Consider the following 16,918-nt stretch of genomic DNA (forward strand, 5'->3'; position numbering starts at 1 on the left):
GCTGCCTGAAGAATCTGCTATGGGAACCCACTGGGGCTGATGGGTTTCAGGGAAAGGAGAGAGGCAGTAGGTTGAGAAAGAAGTATCACTAAGGTGTCTCTGCTGCCTTGTTGTGCCTGTAAAGTGGGCAGGGTCGCCCCTCCTGAGCCAGAGCTTGGTTTCTGCAGGGCCACTCTGATGGCTTGAAACACCTGGCCACCCTGCTGCTTGGACTGAAGCTTTTCCAGGGAGGCAGCGTGAGTAAGCCTTGCATGAGGCAAGAGGACAGGACGGTGTTGTTACTTGTTCCTTATTCTCAGGAGAAGGAAGGGTCTTAGTGCCCTGGGAAAGAGTCTGGAGCAAGATGCCCCTAGAACTCTGCCACTTCCCTCCACAGGAGGTTGTGATGGTGGCTGTCTGGCCCCTCAGTTCTCTGCACCTCTCTTTCAGAGTGAAAGCCTAGGAGGTGAGGGAAGGAACCATGTGACACTGACCCTTTTCCTAGTCCTTCAAGGGCTCTTTGCTAGCAGAGCTCTCAACCCATCCTCTTAGGGAGCAGTACCCCTCTACCTAATCTTTTTCTTTTATGAGGTTCTTAGCCTTTCTTGGTCTGCCAGGAGGCAGCCAAGAGCCTAGTTCTATCATGACACACCTACTTCCCCTTCCAGGTGCTTGGTTTGATGGCAGCTGCCACCAACTACTCTGCTCATGCCCAGCTGGCAGAGGCACAAATCCTAAAGGGGGTCCAGGGACATCCAGGTTCTAGGTTCTGTGCCTGGAAGATTACATCCTTGGGACTCCAAGACCCCCATTTCTTGATTCCAGCCAAACAGCCATGGCCCCTTCCATTTTTGGATGGTGCCAGGTTGCTTATCTGGCAGCCCCCTGGGGAGCTGCCTGCTGCCGCAAATTAACATTCTCCAATTGTCTGTGCTTGCTCCTCGAATAGGAGCAAGGCTGTGTGGCAGAGCCCTCTGGCTGCCCGCCACCTGCATACCAATGGGGCTGTGGCTCCCGCTGCAGTGCTGGGCCCACCATCTCAGTGGTGGTGGTGGGAGATTCCCCTTGTCTGAACCCGTGTGCTCTCCTCAGGGCTCCTGCAAGGGAAGCCAGCCCTCCTGGCTGCAGTTCCAGCCTGAGGCAGGGTTATCTATTGGGAGCCAGGAGTGCTTGGACCCCTGCCCTTCCCTGGTCGGGCGGGCTGGCATCCGGCTCCCGCGGCCCCAGTTCTGCTGGGAGTAGCAGGTTGAAGCCCGTCTACCTCTTGGCTTAGTGATCAGTGTCACAGGCCAATCCAGCCTTGCCTAGGAACACATAACTCTCCAGTCAGCCTGGGGCCTTGCCAAACACCACAGGGGCTGGGGAGAGCTGAGGCTGGCCACTGGCTCCTTGCTTGCCACCCTGCTTTAAACCCCGGACTAGGGCTGGTCACTTCTACAAAGGCCCTCTGCAGTTTTCAAGGGCCCTTTCTCCTGGTGCTGGGACAGGACTTGGGTTTGGAGAGTGATACTGTGTGTGTGTGTGTGTGTGTGTGTGTGTGTAAAACTCCACCCTCTTGGCCACATCTGGCCACTCCTGCAGATGTGGCTCTGACTTGGTGGCCACAGAGTCGTCAGTGCGGCTGACGGGAAAACCACAGAGGAATGTGCCCAACAGTGCTGTGGGGAGAAGGGGTGGTGGGATGGAGAGAGACGTACTGCTCAGGCTTTACCTTCTCCCACCCACCCCTGCCTCTACTGGATCCCAGAGGCTTATTTAGGTATGAGAGTGACATGGCCTTGACCTTCTGTGGCCTTGACCCTGCCTCAGTTGCTGAGTTCTCTGGAGAAATCCAGGCCCATGCACAGGGTACGGGGTGCCTCGTTGAGCCTTCTTCCAGTGCCCTTCCCTTTCTTATGTGGAGTGGCGGTGGCAGCCTGGGCCTGCTTGCTGGCAGCCATCAGGATGTTGCCATCCCATCTCCTCTGCCAGGGCTACAGTGGACCATTTTGCCCCAGGAGTGTCTCCCAGCAGGTGTGGTCTCCCTGGGCTATCATAAAGAAAGTGAAGGCTTGCTTTGGAGAAAAAAATGGAAAAGAAACAAGATGGGCTGGCCCTGCCCTTCTCGCTTCCTCCTTCCCAGGCTTCAGTATCCTGCCTTCCCTTTCCTGCTGGCGTCAGTAGGCTTTGTGGGGTGTGGGCTGGGCTTGGGGCTCTCTGCTGGAGTAGTGTTTGCCCAGTTGCCCTGGCAACCACAGAGCAGTGGTGGGGAGTAGTGGCAGTCATTGACCAAGGACAGTGCCCAGGGATCAAGAGGTCAAGACCCAGCCTTCCCATAAATCCATTGGAAGCTTTTGCGCTCTGTGGGGCCCCTTGGCCCATTGCCCACATGGGGGCTGGACCCTAGGTGTCAGCCACCTATTAGACCCCTTTGCCTCTTTCCAGAAGAGACTCCCTGGAGATGGAGTGTGAGGTCCTGCCACAGCTCCAGCCCTCCCCCTGCCATAACCCTTCTTCCTGTCTGATTCCTTTTCCTTTCCTGTCTCCTCCTCCCACCTCCTCCCTGCCCGCCCATTCTCTCATTCCCCTCCCCCCAAGCACAGCTGCTGTTTGGCTCACTCTATATATAGCGGCATTTTCAGGGTAATTACAATAAAACTGTTGAAAGGAGATAATCCAGCAAAGGAAGCCAGGCTGACTCCCAGCCCCCTCCTGTCCCTGGTTTGGTGCAGCCCTGCACCCCCTTTCCCTCGTCCCACCCCCATTCCTATACCTCCCCTTCCTGCCCCATCTCTCCCAGCTGGCTAAAACCAAAGGAAGTGCAGGGGGGTGTCCAGAAGGTCTCCACAGACCTGGATTTACCTCGGTCCCTGGCTGCTAACCACAGCCGTTCTAGAACCAACCTCTATGCCTCAGTTTCTCTTCTACCATTGACTTCAGTGGGGGCATGATGCTGAGAGATGGAGATAAGACAGTGACAGTAAATAAAAGTATAGGACTTGGATCACATCCTGGTTCTTCAGTCAGCTGTGTGTCCTGTCAAGTCACTTAAACCTCTCTGAACCTCAATTTCCTTATCTATAAAATGAGATATAATAATAGCACCTAAGTCAGGTAACTATGCAATTTAAATGAGTCATTTATGTAAAATGCCCAGTGGTGATAACTGTCAATGACAGTATTATTAAAATCTGCTACCAAGCTTCATGCTCATGCATTTAAAAAAATTTTTTTTTTCTCCCTGCTATAGTGCATCAAACCCAGGGCCTCACACAAGCTAGGCAAGCACTCTACCACTAAGCCACACTCCCAGTCCTGATGCATGTTTTCTAATTGAGGTTCATGACTTTACCTTCATTTAATGAAGATGGAAGGCTGAATCCATGGGCAGAGGGATTTGACTTTTCTATTCTTTTGGGTCTGATAGTCCTGTCTGGTAGTCTCCTGGGCCCCAGTCCTGTCTGCCAGGGCCTAGTGAGATCTGGGAATGGGCCCACTGACCACTCCTATCTCTTGTGCCCACAGTGGAGGTAAAGCCGGTGCTGCCAGGAGCCATGCCCAGCTCTATCGGGGGTGGGGGTGGAGGCAGCCCCAGCCCTTTGGAGCTGAGGGGGGCTCTGGCTGGCCCTGTGGACCCGGCCCTGCGGGAGCAGCAACTGCAGCAGGAGCTCCTGGCGCTCAAGCAGCAGCAGCAGCTGCAGAAGCAGCTTCTGTTTGCAGAGTTCCAGAAACAGCATGACCACCTGACGCGGCAGCATGAGGTCCAGCTGCAGAAGCACCTCAAGGTGAGTAAGGGGGGCATGGGCCACACAGAGCCACTCCCTTGCTTGGTGGCTCACAGCACTCCCACCTCTGTGCCCCTGTAGCAGCAGCAGGAGATGCTGGCAGCCAAGAGGCAACAGGAGCTGGAGCAGCAGCGGCAACGGGAGCAGCAGCGGCAGGAAGAGCTGGAGAAGCAAAGGCTGGAGCAGCAGCTGCTCATTCTGCGTAACAAGGAGAAGAGCAAAGAAAGTAAGGCCCTGCCGGGCGGGTGGGCAGGCATTCCACTGCCTGGGAGTCCCACCCTGCCCCTCGCACAAGCACCCAAGTCACCTGTGCCCTACCCTGCAGGCGCCATTGCCAGCACCGAAGTGAAACTGAGGCTCCAGGAATTCCTCTTGTCAAAGTCGAAGGAGCCCACGCCAGGCGGCCTCAACCATTCCCTCCCACAGCACCCTAAATGCTGGTAACAACTCTGGGAGGCATGTGTGGGAACAGGGGTCCTTTTTAGGGTCTGCCTGGCTCTGTGATAACAAGCAGCATCTGCCTTGCTCCAGATAACAAGCAGCATCTGCCTTGTGGCCATGTTCAGGCTTGGCAGGCTCCTTGGGGATGAGACTCTCTTTATTCCCCTCTCCAGGATTCAATTTCTGTCCTTACATAAGTGTAGTGGACTTTCCATAACTATAAACTGCCTGGGTAGTAACCTAGATCTGTCCCATCCCCAGGGGAGCCCACCATGCTTCTTTGGACCAGAGTTCCCCTCCCCAGAGCGGCCCCCCAGGGACGCCTCCCTCCTATAAACTGCCTTTGCTTGGGCCCTATGACAGCCGTGATGACTTCCCCCTCCGCAAAACAGGTATGTGAGCACCCTGATCTGGCCTCCCAGAATATGGCTCCTGGGGTGGGGGTGGGAACGAGCAGGGGGCAGGACTTCCCTGTGAGCCAGCTCTGACCGTGGTGGGCTGGCTGCAGGTGTGTGGATATGTCTGAGCCCTGGCTACCTTCTCTCCAGCCTCTGAACCCAATTTGAAAGTGCGTTCAAGGCTAAAACAGAAGGTGGCTGAACGGAGAAGCAGTCCCCTCCTGCGACGAAAAGATGGGACTGTTATTAGCACCTTTAAGAAGAGAGCAGTGGAGATTACAGGCGCTGGGCCTGGGGGTAAGGGCTCTTCTGTGTCCCTGTTCTGAGGGCCTGGGAGTGGGGGTGGCTTGGAGCAGGCCCAGGTGACAGCCACTTCTTCTGTAGTGTCGTCTGTGTGTAACAGTGCGCCCGGCTCTGGCCCCAGCTCTCCCAACAGCTCCCACAGCACCATCGCTGAGAATGGCTTTACTGGCTCAGTCCCCAACATCCCCACCGAGGTACAGGCCTGACTGAGGCTGACGGGGAAGGGGGGGTGGGGACACCGAGCTGCTTTTTTTCCCTTGGAAGGAAGAGTGCAACTCCTTCCAATCTGGCTGAGAGTGTGCCTGAGAGTGTACCTCTGTGCCTGTGTGGAGTCCATGCTTGGATATGTTGCCTCAAAGGGAGATTCATCCCCCAAGCCCCAAAGGGCTCTCTCAGTTACTCCAGTTGGAACTCAGGGTGGGGGGAATGGAGCACCATGCAGGTCCTTGGCTGACCCCAGGCCTCGCTCGTTCACTGTCTCCCCTTGCTTGCTCTCATGCCTGTCTCTCCGCCTCCTTCCCAGATGCTCCCCCAGCACCGGGCCCTCCCTCTGGACAGCTCCCCCAACCAGTTTAGCCTCTACACGTCTCCTTCTCTGCCCAACATCTCCCTAGGGCTGCAGGCCACAGTCACTGTCACCAACTCACACCTCACCGTAAGTACAGGGCACATACCCCATCTTCCCTCTGGTCTTGGGGGTGTCCTGCATGCTCGCAGCTGAGACTTTTTCATTCCCAAGGCCCTGAGAGAGCTCAGATGGTCCTATCCAGAGCCATCTGGGATGGAAGGGTTGGAAGAGGATAGATGAGGGCTGTATGACTGGGGGAGTGTGAGCCCCTGCCTTCTCTGCCTTCCTTTTTCACCTCTCCCTTCCTTTGTCACCTCTTGCCAGGCCTCCCCGAAGCTGTCGACGCAGCAGGAGGCCGAGAGGCAGGCCCTTCAGTCCCTGCGGCAGGGTGGCACACTGACGGGCAAGTTCATGAGCACATCCTCCATCCCTGGCTGCCTACTGGGCGTGGCCCTGGAGGGTGACACGAGCCCGCATGGGCACGCCTCTCTGCTGCAGCATGTACTGCTGCTGGAGCAGGCCCGGCAGCAGAGTACCCTCATTGCTGGTGAGTGTGCAGGTGGCTCTGCCAGGGAGGGGCATTTGGCTATTATGGGGGACCAAATAAGGACCAAATGTTAGGGAGAAGCAGCCAGGGATACTCTCCAGCCCTGCCACGGCCATCAACAGTTTCCACATTCTGGAAATATCAGATACCTACAGAATTTTCTATCATCATGAGTTCATATTCCAGAACAGCACTATTCAGTAGAAACAATACAAACCATATACGTAATTTAAAGCTCTCTAGTGGTTACATTAAAAATTTTAAAAAGAGGGCTGGGGATATAGCTCCGTTGGTAGAGTGCTTGCCTTGCTTGCACAAGGCCCTGGGTTCAATCCCTAGCACCACACACAAAAAAGAAAGAAACTTGGCATAGTGGCACATGCCTTTAATGCCAGCAAATAGGGAGACTAGGGCAAGAGGATTGAAATTTTAAGGCCAGGGGCTGGGGTTGTGGCTCAGCGGTAGAGTGCTCGCCTCACACGTGCGGGACCCTGGGTTGGATCCTCAGGACCACATAAAAATAAATAAGTGAAATGGAGGTGTTGTGTCCAGCTACAACCAAACACACACACACACACACACACACACACACACACTCTCTCTCTCTCTCTCTCTCTCTATATATATATATATATATATATATATGAAAGTTCAAGGCTAGCCTTAGAAATTTAGGGAGACCCTATCTCAAAAAAAAAAAAAAATTAAGAGGATGTAGATTAACAGTTCAAGCCCCCGGGTTTAGTCCTTGGTGCAAAAACAAGTCAAAGATAGAATTAATTTCATACTATATGTTTAACATATCTAGAATATTATTTCAACAATTAATAAACATAGACTTATCAATGAGGAATTTTACTTTTTGTTTCATATTACGTCTTTGGAATCCAGTGTGTAATTCACCCTTCTAGCACATGTCAATGTAGACAAACTATGTTTCAAGGGCTCAGTAGTCACATATAGCCAGTAGCTATGGTATTAGACAGTTTTAGACAATCAGCCCTTAAGTACTTGTTGACATGGTAGAAGTTCTGCTTGAAGGATATGAGTTACTGGCCCATGGGGTCCATGATCAGGAAGGTCGTATTGCAATTGGAGAAAGTAGTTGCAGTTTACCCGTATGGAGGACCTAGGACAACATGAACACTAAATTAAGCAAACTGAGAATGGTGAATACAGGAGGGCTCGCTGTGGACAGTGCCTGAGATGTAGGAGAGGAGAAGTGGGGTTGGAGTTTGGGGATGGGGTACCTCAGGCCCCTCTGAGGTTTTTTCTGAGTATTTAGTGGTGATATTCTAGAAGGGAGATCTGGGCTGTGGGGGGATTGAGAGTGGGCCTTGTGCCCTGCCAATGTCAACAGCGTTTACTCCCCTCCCCTGCCCTCATAGTGCCGCTCCATGGGCAGTCCCCGTTGGTGACAGGTGAACGTGTGGCCACCAGCATGCGGACAGTGGGCAAGCTCCCGCGGCACCGGCCCCTGAGCCGCACTCAGTCCTCGCCACTGCCACAGAGTCCCCAGGCCCTGCAGCAGCTGGTCATGCAACAGCAGCATCAGCAGTTCCTGGAGAAGCAGAAGCAGCAGCAGTTGCAGCTGGGCAAGGTATTCTAGAAGGGAGGCAAATGTCCTAGGGCTGTGGCCAGGAAAGATCAGGCTGGTAGGAAGAGTTGGTGGCTCAGTCTGTCTTGGGGTGGGTATTTGCTCAGAGGCGCCCCCTTGAGTTTTTCCAGCTTAATAGAAGCTCTGTGTGGGCTGGCAGCTGCCTGGGAGAAGGCAGGGAAGGACAGACCAGGCGGGCAGCACAGCTGCGCCCCTCCCCCTACTGATATGCACCCTACATTCTGCTCCCAGATCCTCACCAAGACAGGGGAGCTGCCCAGGCAGCCTACTACCCACCCTGAGGAGACAGAGGAGGAACTGACAGAGCAGCAGGAGGCCTTGCTGGGGGAAGGAGCGCTGACCATGCCCCGGGAAGGCTCTACGGAGAGCGAGAGCACACAGGAAGACCTGGAGGAGGAGGAGGAGGAGGAGGAGGAGGAGGTGGAGGAGGACGATGATGACTGCATCCAGGTCAAGGATGAAGAGGGCGAGAGTGGCCCCGATGAGGGGCCTGACTTGGAAGAGTCCAGTGCTGCTTACAAAAAGGTGCCCCCAGCCCTGGTTCTGGCTCTTGGTCTCCACCGCTTTTCCCTTTTTTCCACAATTGCCTGCCTGTCCCCTTCCCCAGCAGTGCAGTTGCCAGGCTGTCAGGAGTAGCTTTCTGAAGAGATCAAGAAGGGAAGAGAGGCCAGGAGGGAGTAGAAGGGAGGAGCCGCTTTTCTTGGTCCCTGAGCTGTGCCTGCGCATGTCTGCCAGCCCCCCTGCATCTGTGACTGCTCCCGCCTCTCTGCTTTGGTGTGTGTGTGCGTGTGTGTACATGCACGTGTCCTGTGTGTATATGCGTTTGTGCCTGCGTCTGCCGCTTGTGCGTCGGTCTCTGCGTGCATGTGAGAGTGTGTACACACACGCCCCCACTGTTACTACAGTCTGCCTTGCTTGCGCGACTAGTGCTCGTTCCATTCATTGCGGACACAGCTGAGCCCTCCGGGCCTGACTCATCCCACCCCCGCTCCGCCCCTGCCCCTCAGCCTCTTACCTCAATGCTACTCTTTGGTGTGACTCATCACATCCCCCCAACCCTCCCCACCTAAGAGGAGATGGCAAGGCTGGAGTGTCTTCTGTCCCTGGAGGGAGCAAGTGGGAGGAGGTGGGGGCAGGAGGAGACTTGTAAGAAAAATGCTGGATTGGGGGCCCCCTGGAGGCCCCAAGGGCACCTGTCCTCACTCCTATCTAGGCTGAGCCTCACCCAGGTTCTTCCTGCTCCTTTTAGCTGTTCACAGATGCTCAGCAGCTGCAGCCACTGCAGGTGTACCAGGCACCCCTCAGCCTGGCCACTGTGCCCCATCAGGCCCTGGGCCGCACCCAGTCCTCACCTGCTGCCCCTGGGGGCATGAAGAGTCCCCTGGACCAGCCCACCAAGCACCTCTTCACCACCGGTGAGCCCCACCACCAGCAGTTATTCCTCTGTGTAGCATCCAGGTCCCCTCATACCCTGGAGGGAGGGAAGGTGGGCCTTTATCTCTTCCTATCCCCCACAGCTATTCATGGTAGTGGAAGTAACTTTTTGCCCCAGACAGGAGAACGGGCAGCCCTGCCCCTACCAATTGGGCAGCACTGTTTTCTAGGCCAAATCATTACCACTGAGTGTGCCTGATTCTGTACATCACCTCGCGAGCCCTAACACCCTCTTTTGGGTCTTTGCCTTTCTAGCTTCCTCTCCTCCCTGTGGGGTTCAAATTGAGGCCTCAGCCTCCCCATGAGGCTTCCACAGATTGGGTTCTAAGAGGGCACATCTTGCCTAAGGATGTTCCCATCTCACCAATGGGGAGCAGCACACAGGAGCTGGGAGAGGATGGAGGGGGGAGGAAGATGTTCCATCGTCGGGGCAGTGGAAGGGCTCAGTGAGCCAATATCAAAACCAGTGGGGGTGTCAAGGGCAGGGCAGCACTGTCAGGTGGCCAGTACGGCTGAGGGCAGGTGTTCAGGCTGGGGGTGGGTGAACACTGCTGAGGGTCATGGTGGCCAGGCTGAGACTCTGGGCCCAGAGCAGTGCTGGCTGACATGAGGGTCTGTGGCCCAGGCGTAGTCTACGACACGTTCATGCTGAAGCACCAGTGCATGTGTGGGAACACACATGTGCACCCTGAACACGCCGGCCGCATCCAGAGCATCTGGTCCCGGCTGCAGGAGACGGGCCTGCTTAGTAAGTGTGAGGTGAGCGCGCTCCCTTCCTCCAGACCCAGCTTCAGTTCAGCCAGAGCCTTCGTTTCTCCCCTACTAGTGAAACTTCTTTCCAACCCCAGCCCTTGGACCACTCCCACAGACACCTCCCTGTGTCCCTCCCTCGTGGTCCCCAGACCATGGGGAAAAGTCCTGGAGTAGGCTTCCCAGGGGGTCAGGACATAGTTGCTCAAAATCCTTTGGATCTCCTGAGACCACCAGATGGATTCATGGCCCTGGGCTCTGTAGACAGAGTTTGGGCGTCAGGGGAGCTGAGCCTTCAGTGTAGCCCTTGACTGGACTCTCTGCCCTCCCCCTGGCAGCGGATCCGGGGTCGCAAAGCCACTCTGGAGGAGATCCAGACAGTGCACTCTGAATACCACACCCTGCTCTATGGGACCAGCCCCCTCAACCGGCAGAAGCTGGACAGCAAGAAGCTGCTCGGTAGGCTGGCTGGCAGGGTGCGGGCAGGGCATGTCTTCCGCATGGGTGGGATAGGGGCTGTCAGGAAGACCTGGCCAGTGTAGGTATGCCGTTCTGATGGGCCCAGGTCATCCCTGTGGCAGAGGTGACATGGTTGCCATGTCATGTACCTCCAGAGGTACCATTAACATAAATTCAACCTGGCCAGAACATGCTGGAGGGTGCTAGACAGCAGGATGAAAGTGATGGGTTGTTTTGGTGGGGGGTGCTTTGTTCCTCTCCTCAGCCTGTCATATCCCTGCCATCTGTCCCTAGAGGGAGGATGCCCCACAGAACAAGGGACAAACAGTTCCCAACTGGTGTGGACTGCAGAGGCCTGGCCTGTGCTTGGGTCTACGCCTTCATTTTCTGTGGCTGAGTTCACTGCCCTCTGCAGAGCTCAACCTGTATACGTGGCAACTGAGGCAACTTCCAAAGTCACTCTGTCCTTCCCTGCAGGCCCCATCAGCCAGAAGATGTACGCCATGCTGCCTTGTGGGGGCATTGGGGTGAGTAGGTTGTGTGCCAGTTGGGGGGGGATGGGCAGGCGGCTCCTACCCACCACTGGTCAGTGCTGCAGAGGGCATTTTTGCCCTCCTTGTGCAAGGGGCCACTGAAGCGCACTCTCCTGCCCCTGCAGGTGGACAGTGACACTGTGTGGAATGAGATGCACTCTTCCAGTGCTGTGCGCATGGCAGTCGGCTGCCTGGTAGAGCTGGCCTTCAAGGTGGCTGCAGGAGAGCTGAAGGTGAGAGTGTGCTCATGGCCTTGGCACTCCTTGGCTTGTCCTGCATCCTCAGGACTGGGGAACAGGGGCCGCCTTGACTTCCCTTCAGAGAGGCACTATCCTTTACAGCCTTAACTCAGGTGCCAAGGTGGGGAGAAGGTGACAGCACTAGGGACAGCTAGGGGCTAAGGGGCATGAGGGACAAGCATTCACGCCTTGTGCTCTGGTGAGTGTTTCAAGGGCAGGGACTTCCTGCCTGCCTGCCCAAGAGGCCCGTGGCTGAGGTTGTAACGGTGTGTTGAATTTATACATGCTTTTCTGATCTGTGTTCCCTTTCCTGCCTGGCTCGTGCTTCTTTCTGTGTCCATCCCTCTCCCATGCCACCTTGCTTTCTTGACTCTTGTTTCTGTACCTCTGCCTGCACCTCTTCAGAATGGATTTGCCATCATCCGGCCCCCAGGACACCACGCAGAGGAATCCACAGCCATGTGAGTGCCACTCCATCCCCACCCTAAGCCTCTGCCCTTGGCCCTTCCTGTCTTTTGCTCTTTAAGTGAACCTCACCTAACCTGAAGCTGACCTCCCCACCCTTTTCTCCCCCGCCCCCTCAGGGGATTCTGCTTCTTCAACTCTGTAGCCATCACAGCTAAACTCCTGCAGCAGAAGCTGAACGTGGGCAAGGTCCTCATCGTGGACTGGGTAGGCAGTGGGCTGGAGAGGCTGGGCAAGGTGGGCAGAGCTAGGCCAGGGGCAGCCTTCAGGAAGTCCTGTTCCCCGCAAGCATCCCACTCTGCCTCAGGGTGGCACTGGGACTCACTCCTGATGACTGATGAATCCTACATCCCTTCTGCTGGATCATCAGCCCAGTCCTCAGGTTCCAGTAGGGCTTCCTCCTCTCCTTTAGAGATCCGAGAGGACTTTTAGCCTCTGTCCACCTTGGCCTCCACCTGGCAGCCTCAAGCAGCTGAAGGATTTCCTACAGTAGACAGGTGTGCCACCACCACTGCTAGAAGCCACTTTCTCTTCCACCCTGCACAATTAGCTGTTTTTGAGGAACCCAACTAGTATTTGATACACCATGCTTCTCATAGCTACCTCTAGTAGTAAAAAGTAGGATGTCCATTTCTACAAATGAAGGCCCTGGGTGATCTACCCAAGATCACTTAGCTGAGAATGCTGCATTTCTGCCCCTGCTGATGTGAATGCGTCTCACATCTTGCCCCAATGATAGAAAAACACACACCACTCACTCACTGCTCAGGGAGGTCATCTGGAGCACTCCTCAGCAAGGGTGAAATTTTGGAATTCCAATTTTGGCTTTAAAATTCATTTAGCTGGGCATGGTGGCCCATGTCTGTAATCCCAGTGACTTGGAAGGCTGAGCAGGAGGATTGCAAGTTTGAGGCCAGCACAGTAACTTAACAAGGCCCCTAGCAACATAGGGAGACCCTCTCTCAAAAAATAAAAGGACTGAGGATGTGGCTCAGTGATAAAGTACCCCCGGGTCAATTCCTAGCACCAAAAACAACAACAAAAAATTTTTTATTTAAATGTTAGATTCTCAGGCATGGTGGGGCATGTCTGGAGTCTTTTTTTTTTTTTTTTTTTTGGGTGATGCTGGGGATTGAACCCAGGGCCTTGTGATGCGAGGTAAGCACTCTACCAACTGAGCTATATCCCCAGCCCACACCTGTACTCTTAGCCAGAAGTAAGGGGAGACTCAGGTAGGAGGACCACCAAGTTCAAGGCCAGCCTCAACTTAGCAAGGCCCTAAGCAACTTAAGAGAGACCCTGTCTCAAAATAAAAAATAAAAGGGCTGGGGAAGTAGCTCAGTGGTGTCCCTGCATTTAATCCTCAGGGGAAAAGGCTGGATCCTTCCTCAAAATTGATCTACTTATTTTATTTTTTAACTTTTTAAGTACTTGTTAGTTGTTGATAGACCTTTATTTTATTTATTTATATGTGGTTCTGAGAATCGAACCCAGTGCCTCACACATGCTAGGCAAGTGCTCTTGCACTGAGCTACAATCCCAGCCATGATCTGCTAATTTTAGTTCCTTACCATCCCTAATATTTCTCTAAAACTATTCAGTAGAATGGGTTCTGCAGGGAGTTAAACCACATTTGACCCATGGCTTTGTATAGCCCCTAAGTGGTACATAATTCAGTTGTGCAGACTCCAGTTAGAGAAGTAGGGTAGGCAGTCCTGTTGTAAACGGAGTGCAGATGCCCTGGAGCCATGGGTCAGCTCACCCCCAGAGCTCACCGGAGTGAATTTTTGACCTTAGGGTCAGAGCTTGGGCCATTTTCCTGATGTCTTCACCTCTCCCTACCAGGACATTCACCACGGCAATGGCACCCAGCAAGCATTCTACAGTGATCCCTCTGTGCTCTACATCTCCCTGCATCGCTATGACAATGGGAACTTCTTTCCAGGCTCTGGGGCTCCTGAAGAGGTATAGTTCCTGGGCCTACATGCAGGCCCCTCCGGGAGGTGGCAGGATGGGCCCTGGCAGGAAGCCACTGAAGTCCATGGTGGTGCTGGTCCCTGGGGCATCTCAGGGGCTCCTAGTGGGAGGACCTCACAGGTCTGACTGCCTCTCAGGCACCGCAGAGGTCAGTGGAGTGATGCCTTGGAGGCAGAGGTGAGGGTGGGTCAATGTCAGAGATCCCCAAGCAGTGAGAATAACCCCTTCCCAATCCTGGTGCTAGGTCGGTGGAGGGCCAGGCGTGGGGTACAATGTGAATGTGGCATGGACAGGAGGTGTGGATCCCCCCATTGGAGATGTGGAGTACCTGACAGCCTTCAGGTGGGTTTGAGAAGGGCCAAGGGAGAGATGGTAGCCCCTGGGTCTGGTGGTGGGAGGGGCAGCAGGTGCTCAGTTCAATGTGGGTGGAGGAGTGTGGTCTCCTAGAAGAGAACAGAGGGGGCGAGGCCTGGCCTGGCCATCTGCTGGGGTCAGCTTGGGCCATCCCTTTGCAGGACAGTGGTGATGCCCATTGCCCATGAGTTCTCACCTGATGTGGTCCTAGTCTCCGCTGGGTTTGATGCTGTTGAAGGACATCTGTCTCCACTTGGTGGCTATTCTGTTACCGCCAGATGTAAGCCTGTTGGGAGTTTGAGGGAGGGTGTGGAACAGTGAAGGAGTCAAGCAGGGACATGGGGCGAGGAACAGACTGATATTCCAGAGGAAGGGAAGGGCAGGGGGTAGGTAGGTCTAAGGCTTGGAATCATCTTGCTAGCTCCTTTCACCCTCCTTCTGCCAACCCTGGCCTGAGTGGGGGCAGCAGGAAGAAGTGGGGTAGCAGGGGATATATATCTTCTGCTGGAGCCATGGGGTTGGAGCTTTCCAACCAATCCCTGGCCTTTCAGTGATGCGCCTTATACCATAGCATGTAACTGATTTTCTCATCCTGTCTTATGTTTTGTCTCTGGATTACTTATTCCACTATCATTGATTATTATTATGGATATATGTGGGTTTATATTTTCCATCTCATTTAGTGCTATTTGTCCTCTTCTTGTTTCTTTTTCTTTCCCTTCTTCCTGTCTCTTGAATTGATATTTTTTACCATTTCATCCTCTTTCCTTCACCCACCAAAGGTTTTGGCCACTTGACCAGGCAGCTGATGACGCTGGCAGGGGGTCGGGTGGTGCTGGCCCTGGAGGGAGGCCACGACTTGACCGCCATCTGTGATGCCTCTGAGGCCTGTGTCTCAGCTCTGCTTAGCGTGGAGGTGAGGGGGTCACAAGAGGGAACAATAGGCCAGGGGTGAGCGATCAGCAAAAATGTCTACCTCCCTGGGTTGAGTAGCACTCACAGGCTGCTAGCTGGCTGGGAAAGCTTTCTGAGTATGCCTGCCCCATCATGAGGGATGGCTGGGGCTGAAAGAGGACATTTAGAGGGGCAGGTGACATCACCCCACTCTAAGCTTTTTTCTTTCTCTTATAGCTACAGCCCTTGGATGAGGCAGTCTTACAGCAAAAGCCCAACATCAATGCAGTAACCACACTAGAGAAAGTCATCGAGATCCAGAGTGCGTGGGGACAGGTGGAGGGGCGCAGACCTCAGCCTGATTGGGGGCAGGGTTTGTGGGAGTGCCAGGGTTGGGGTGTACCTATGGGTTTGTGTGCCCTCCCTGACCCCCTGGCCATCCCTCTTCCACAGGCAAACACTGGAGCTGTGTGCAGAGGTTTGCCACTGGTCTGGGCTGTTCCTTGCGGGAGGCCCAGGCTGGTGAGACGGAGGAGGCCGAGACTGTGAGCGCCATGGCCTTGTTGTCGGTGGGGGCTGAGCAGGCCCAGGCTGCTGCCGCCCGGGAGCACAGCCCCAGGTAGGCTCCCTGCCTTCCACCTTCCTGTCCTGACTTGAGGTGCTGTCCTTCACTCAATGCCTTCCCTGTGCTTGTCCCCACAGGCCGGCAGAGGAGCCCATGGAGCAGGAGCCTGCCCTGTGACACCCCGGCCCCCATCCCTCTGGGCTTCATCATTGTGATTTTGTTTATTTTTTCTATTAAAAACAAAAAGTCACACATTCAACAACGTGTGCTGTGTGGGTCTCTCAGCCTTGCCCTTCCTGTTCCTCTCAGCTGTCCAGCACTCCTGTAGCCTACACCTCAGCTCTGAAAGTGTATTCCCTCTGTAGGGTTGGGGTACGCTGCCCAGCCAGCTCCCCATGTTGTACCCCACACCCACATCCTTTCATTGTCCTTTTCCCCCTTGGAGCCTGGGCTAGCTCAAGGTGGGCACAGGAGCCCAGATGATACCCTTCAGTTCTGGGGCTCCCAAGTGAGGTGGGAACAGTAAGTTGGTGCCTTGGCTTTGGCTGACTTGGGGGGAATGCCTTAACTTTACCCCCCTTCCCTGATACTGGAGAGGGCACACCAGTAAGATGCAGAGTGGAGTGGAGGAGAGGTGAGCTGTCATGCTGCATTTCTCTACTTCTCCTCTGTCACCCCCATCATCTCTGCAGACCCCTCTGCTTGGCCTCAGCATCCACAGCAGGCTTGAGCCACAATGGGCAGGGCTGTCCTGCCTTGTACTTCTCAGGGCCCGTTTCCCCTCTCAGGGGTCCAGAGGGCAAAAGGGATGGGGGATGAACACCTGGGTTCTGAGGGGTTAGAAGGAGCCCCAGAACCAGAACTAGGCTTGCTCTCCAACTTACTCTTTTGGGGTTTTTGCCATCTGCTAGCACAGCCTGTGGAGGGGGAGGAGGTGGTTCCTACAGGGGCCTTGTAGGCTGGTGAGAGGCCCTTTGCTCTTTAGTAGGTTTCCCCCAGCCATCCAGCAAGATGTAAGTAGAAAGGTCAGGGCTTACCTTCCTCCTGGGGCCTTTTGCTTTGAAGCCTAGGGTTGGTAACTGGATATTTCTAGAAGTGGCAGGACCATAACCCAGGAATCTGAGTTTGCCCTCAGCAGGAGCTTCTCTTCCTCCCTGAGCACCCTCAGTTGGCCACTGTCTCAAGGGAGCTGAGACCAGGAGGGTGCTGGGCACTCCCCTTCCTCTTTTCCAGGGTCCTCTGGAGCCCCCCGTTTCAAGGGGTTGGGGGCCCATAGGCTTCCAGGGAATGCTGTCCAGCCTGTAGGAAACCAAAGATGGGAAGTGGCTCCTAGGGGATTAACTCTCCTCTCTCCTTCCTGATGCCACACATACTCTACTTTCATCTCCAGGGCCCTACCAATCTGTTTACATACTTATTATCCTAATGCTCCCCCTCCCCAACAGGGTTGAGGGCCAGGGGAGGGCCAGAGTTCTACCCCAATTGGTTCGTTGTGTGCTGCTTGTTCTAGATCCTCCTGGGGATGGGGAAGGGGCTAGGCCCATTGTACCAGGCCTCCCCACAATGAGCTCCAGGCTCCGGCCCCTGACCCTCCCTCTCCCTGTGGCTAGTGAGGTTCTCCTGTAAACCC

General features: G+C 54.8%; 2 protein-coding genes across 7 annotated transcripts in view; one reads left to right on the plus strand and one right to left on the minus strand.

Moving 5' to 3' along the window:
- The window catches only part of Hdac5 (histone deacetylase 5), a 35,627-nt gene extending 20,077 nt beyond the window's left edge, over nucleotides 1-15,550 (plus strand). For all 4 annotated transcript variants that reach the window (XM_046442825.2, XM_046442827.2, XM_046442828.2 and 1 more), the window contains 24 exons: nucleotides 3,484-3,743; nucleotides 3,825-3,969; nucleotides 4,069-4,183; nucleotides 4,446-4,576; nucleotides 4,733-4,879; nucleotides 4,967-5,079; nucleotides 5,409-5,540; nucleotides 5,778-6,000; nucleotides 7,389-7,600; nucleotides 7,850-8,143; nucleotides 8,868-9,033; nucleotides 9,678-9,811; nucleotides 10,141-10,261; nucleotides 10,739-10,788; nucleotides 10,920-11,027; nucleotides 11,439-11,494; nucleotides 11,618-11,705; nucleotides 13,344-13,463; nucleotides 13,720-13,817; nucleotides 13,991-14,109; nucleotides 14,612-14,745; nucleotides 14,961-15,045; nucleotides 15,177-15,342; nucleotides 15,426-15,550. In XM_046442825.2, coding sequence (XP_046298781.1) covers nucleotides 3,484-3,743; nucleotides 3,825-3,969; nucleotides 4,069-4,183; nucleotides 4,446-4,576; nucleotides 4,733-4,879; nucleotides 4,967-5,079; nucleotides 5,409-5,540; nucleotides 5,778-6,000; nucleotides 7,389-7,600; nucleotides 7,850-8,143; nucleotides 8,868-9,033; nucleotides 9,678-9,811; nucleotides 10,141-10,261; nucleotides 10,739-10,788; nucleotides 10,920-11,027; nucleotides 11,439-11,494; nucleotides 11,618-11,705; nucleotides 13,344-13,463; nucleotides 13,720-13,817; nucleotides 13,991-14,109; nucleotides 14,612-14,745; nucleotides 14,961-15,045; nucleotides 15,177-15,342; nucleotides 15,426-15,465 — 3,257 coding nt within the window. In that variant the 3' untranslated portion in view covers nucleotides 15,466-15,550. The remainder of the gene's footprint in view (nucleotides 1-3,483; nucleotides 3,744-3,824; nucleotides 3,970-4,068; nucleotides 4,184-4,445; nucleotides 4,577-4,732; nucleotides 4,880-4,966; nucleotides 5,080-5,408; nucleotides 5,541-5,777; nucleotides 6,001-7,388; nucleotides 7,601-7,849; nucleotides 8,144-8,867; nucleotides 9,034-9,677; nucleotides 9,812-10,140; nucleotides 10,262-10,738; nucleotides 10,789-10,919; nucleotides 11,028-11,438; nucleotides 11,495-11,617; nucleotides 11,706-13,343; nucleotides 13,464-13,719; nucleotides 13,818-13,990; nucleotides 14,110-14,611; nucleotides 14,746-14,960; nucleotides 15,046-15,176; nucleotides 15,343-15,425) is intronic.
- Nucleotides 1-16,918, minus strand: part of G6pc3 (glucose-6-phosphatase catalytic subunit 3) — a 29,724-nt gene that overhangs the window by 7,393 nt on the left and 5,413 nt on the right. Inside the window, exons 6-8 of one of the 3 annotated variants that reach the window (XR_009226675.1) lie at nucleotides 16,326-16,587; nucleotides 14,026-14,115; nucleotides 6,777-7,129 (exon numbers count right to left, since the gene is read on the minus strand). The gene's annotated coding sequence lies outside the window, so the exon portion shown is untranslated. Of the gene's footprint in view, nucleotides 1-6,776; nucleotides 7,130-14,025; nucleotides 14,116-16,325; nucleotides 16,588-16,918 lie in introns of those variants that run through there. The other 2 variants (XR_009226676.1, XM_058578771.1) reach the window with 2 other exon arrangements.

Source organism: Marmota monax, unplaced genomic scaffold, assembly GCF_021218885.2.
Source record: "Marmota monax isolate L192 unplaced genomic scaffold, Marmota_monax_Labrador192_F-V1.1 WCK01_AAM20220418_F8-fsc00205, whole genome shotgun sequence".
Classification (NCBI taxonomy): domain Eukaryota; kingdom Metazoa; phylum Chordata; class Mammalia; order Rodentia; family Sciuridae; genus Marmota; species Marmota monax.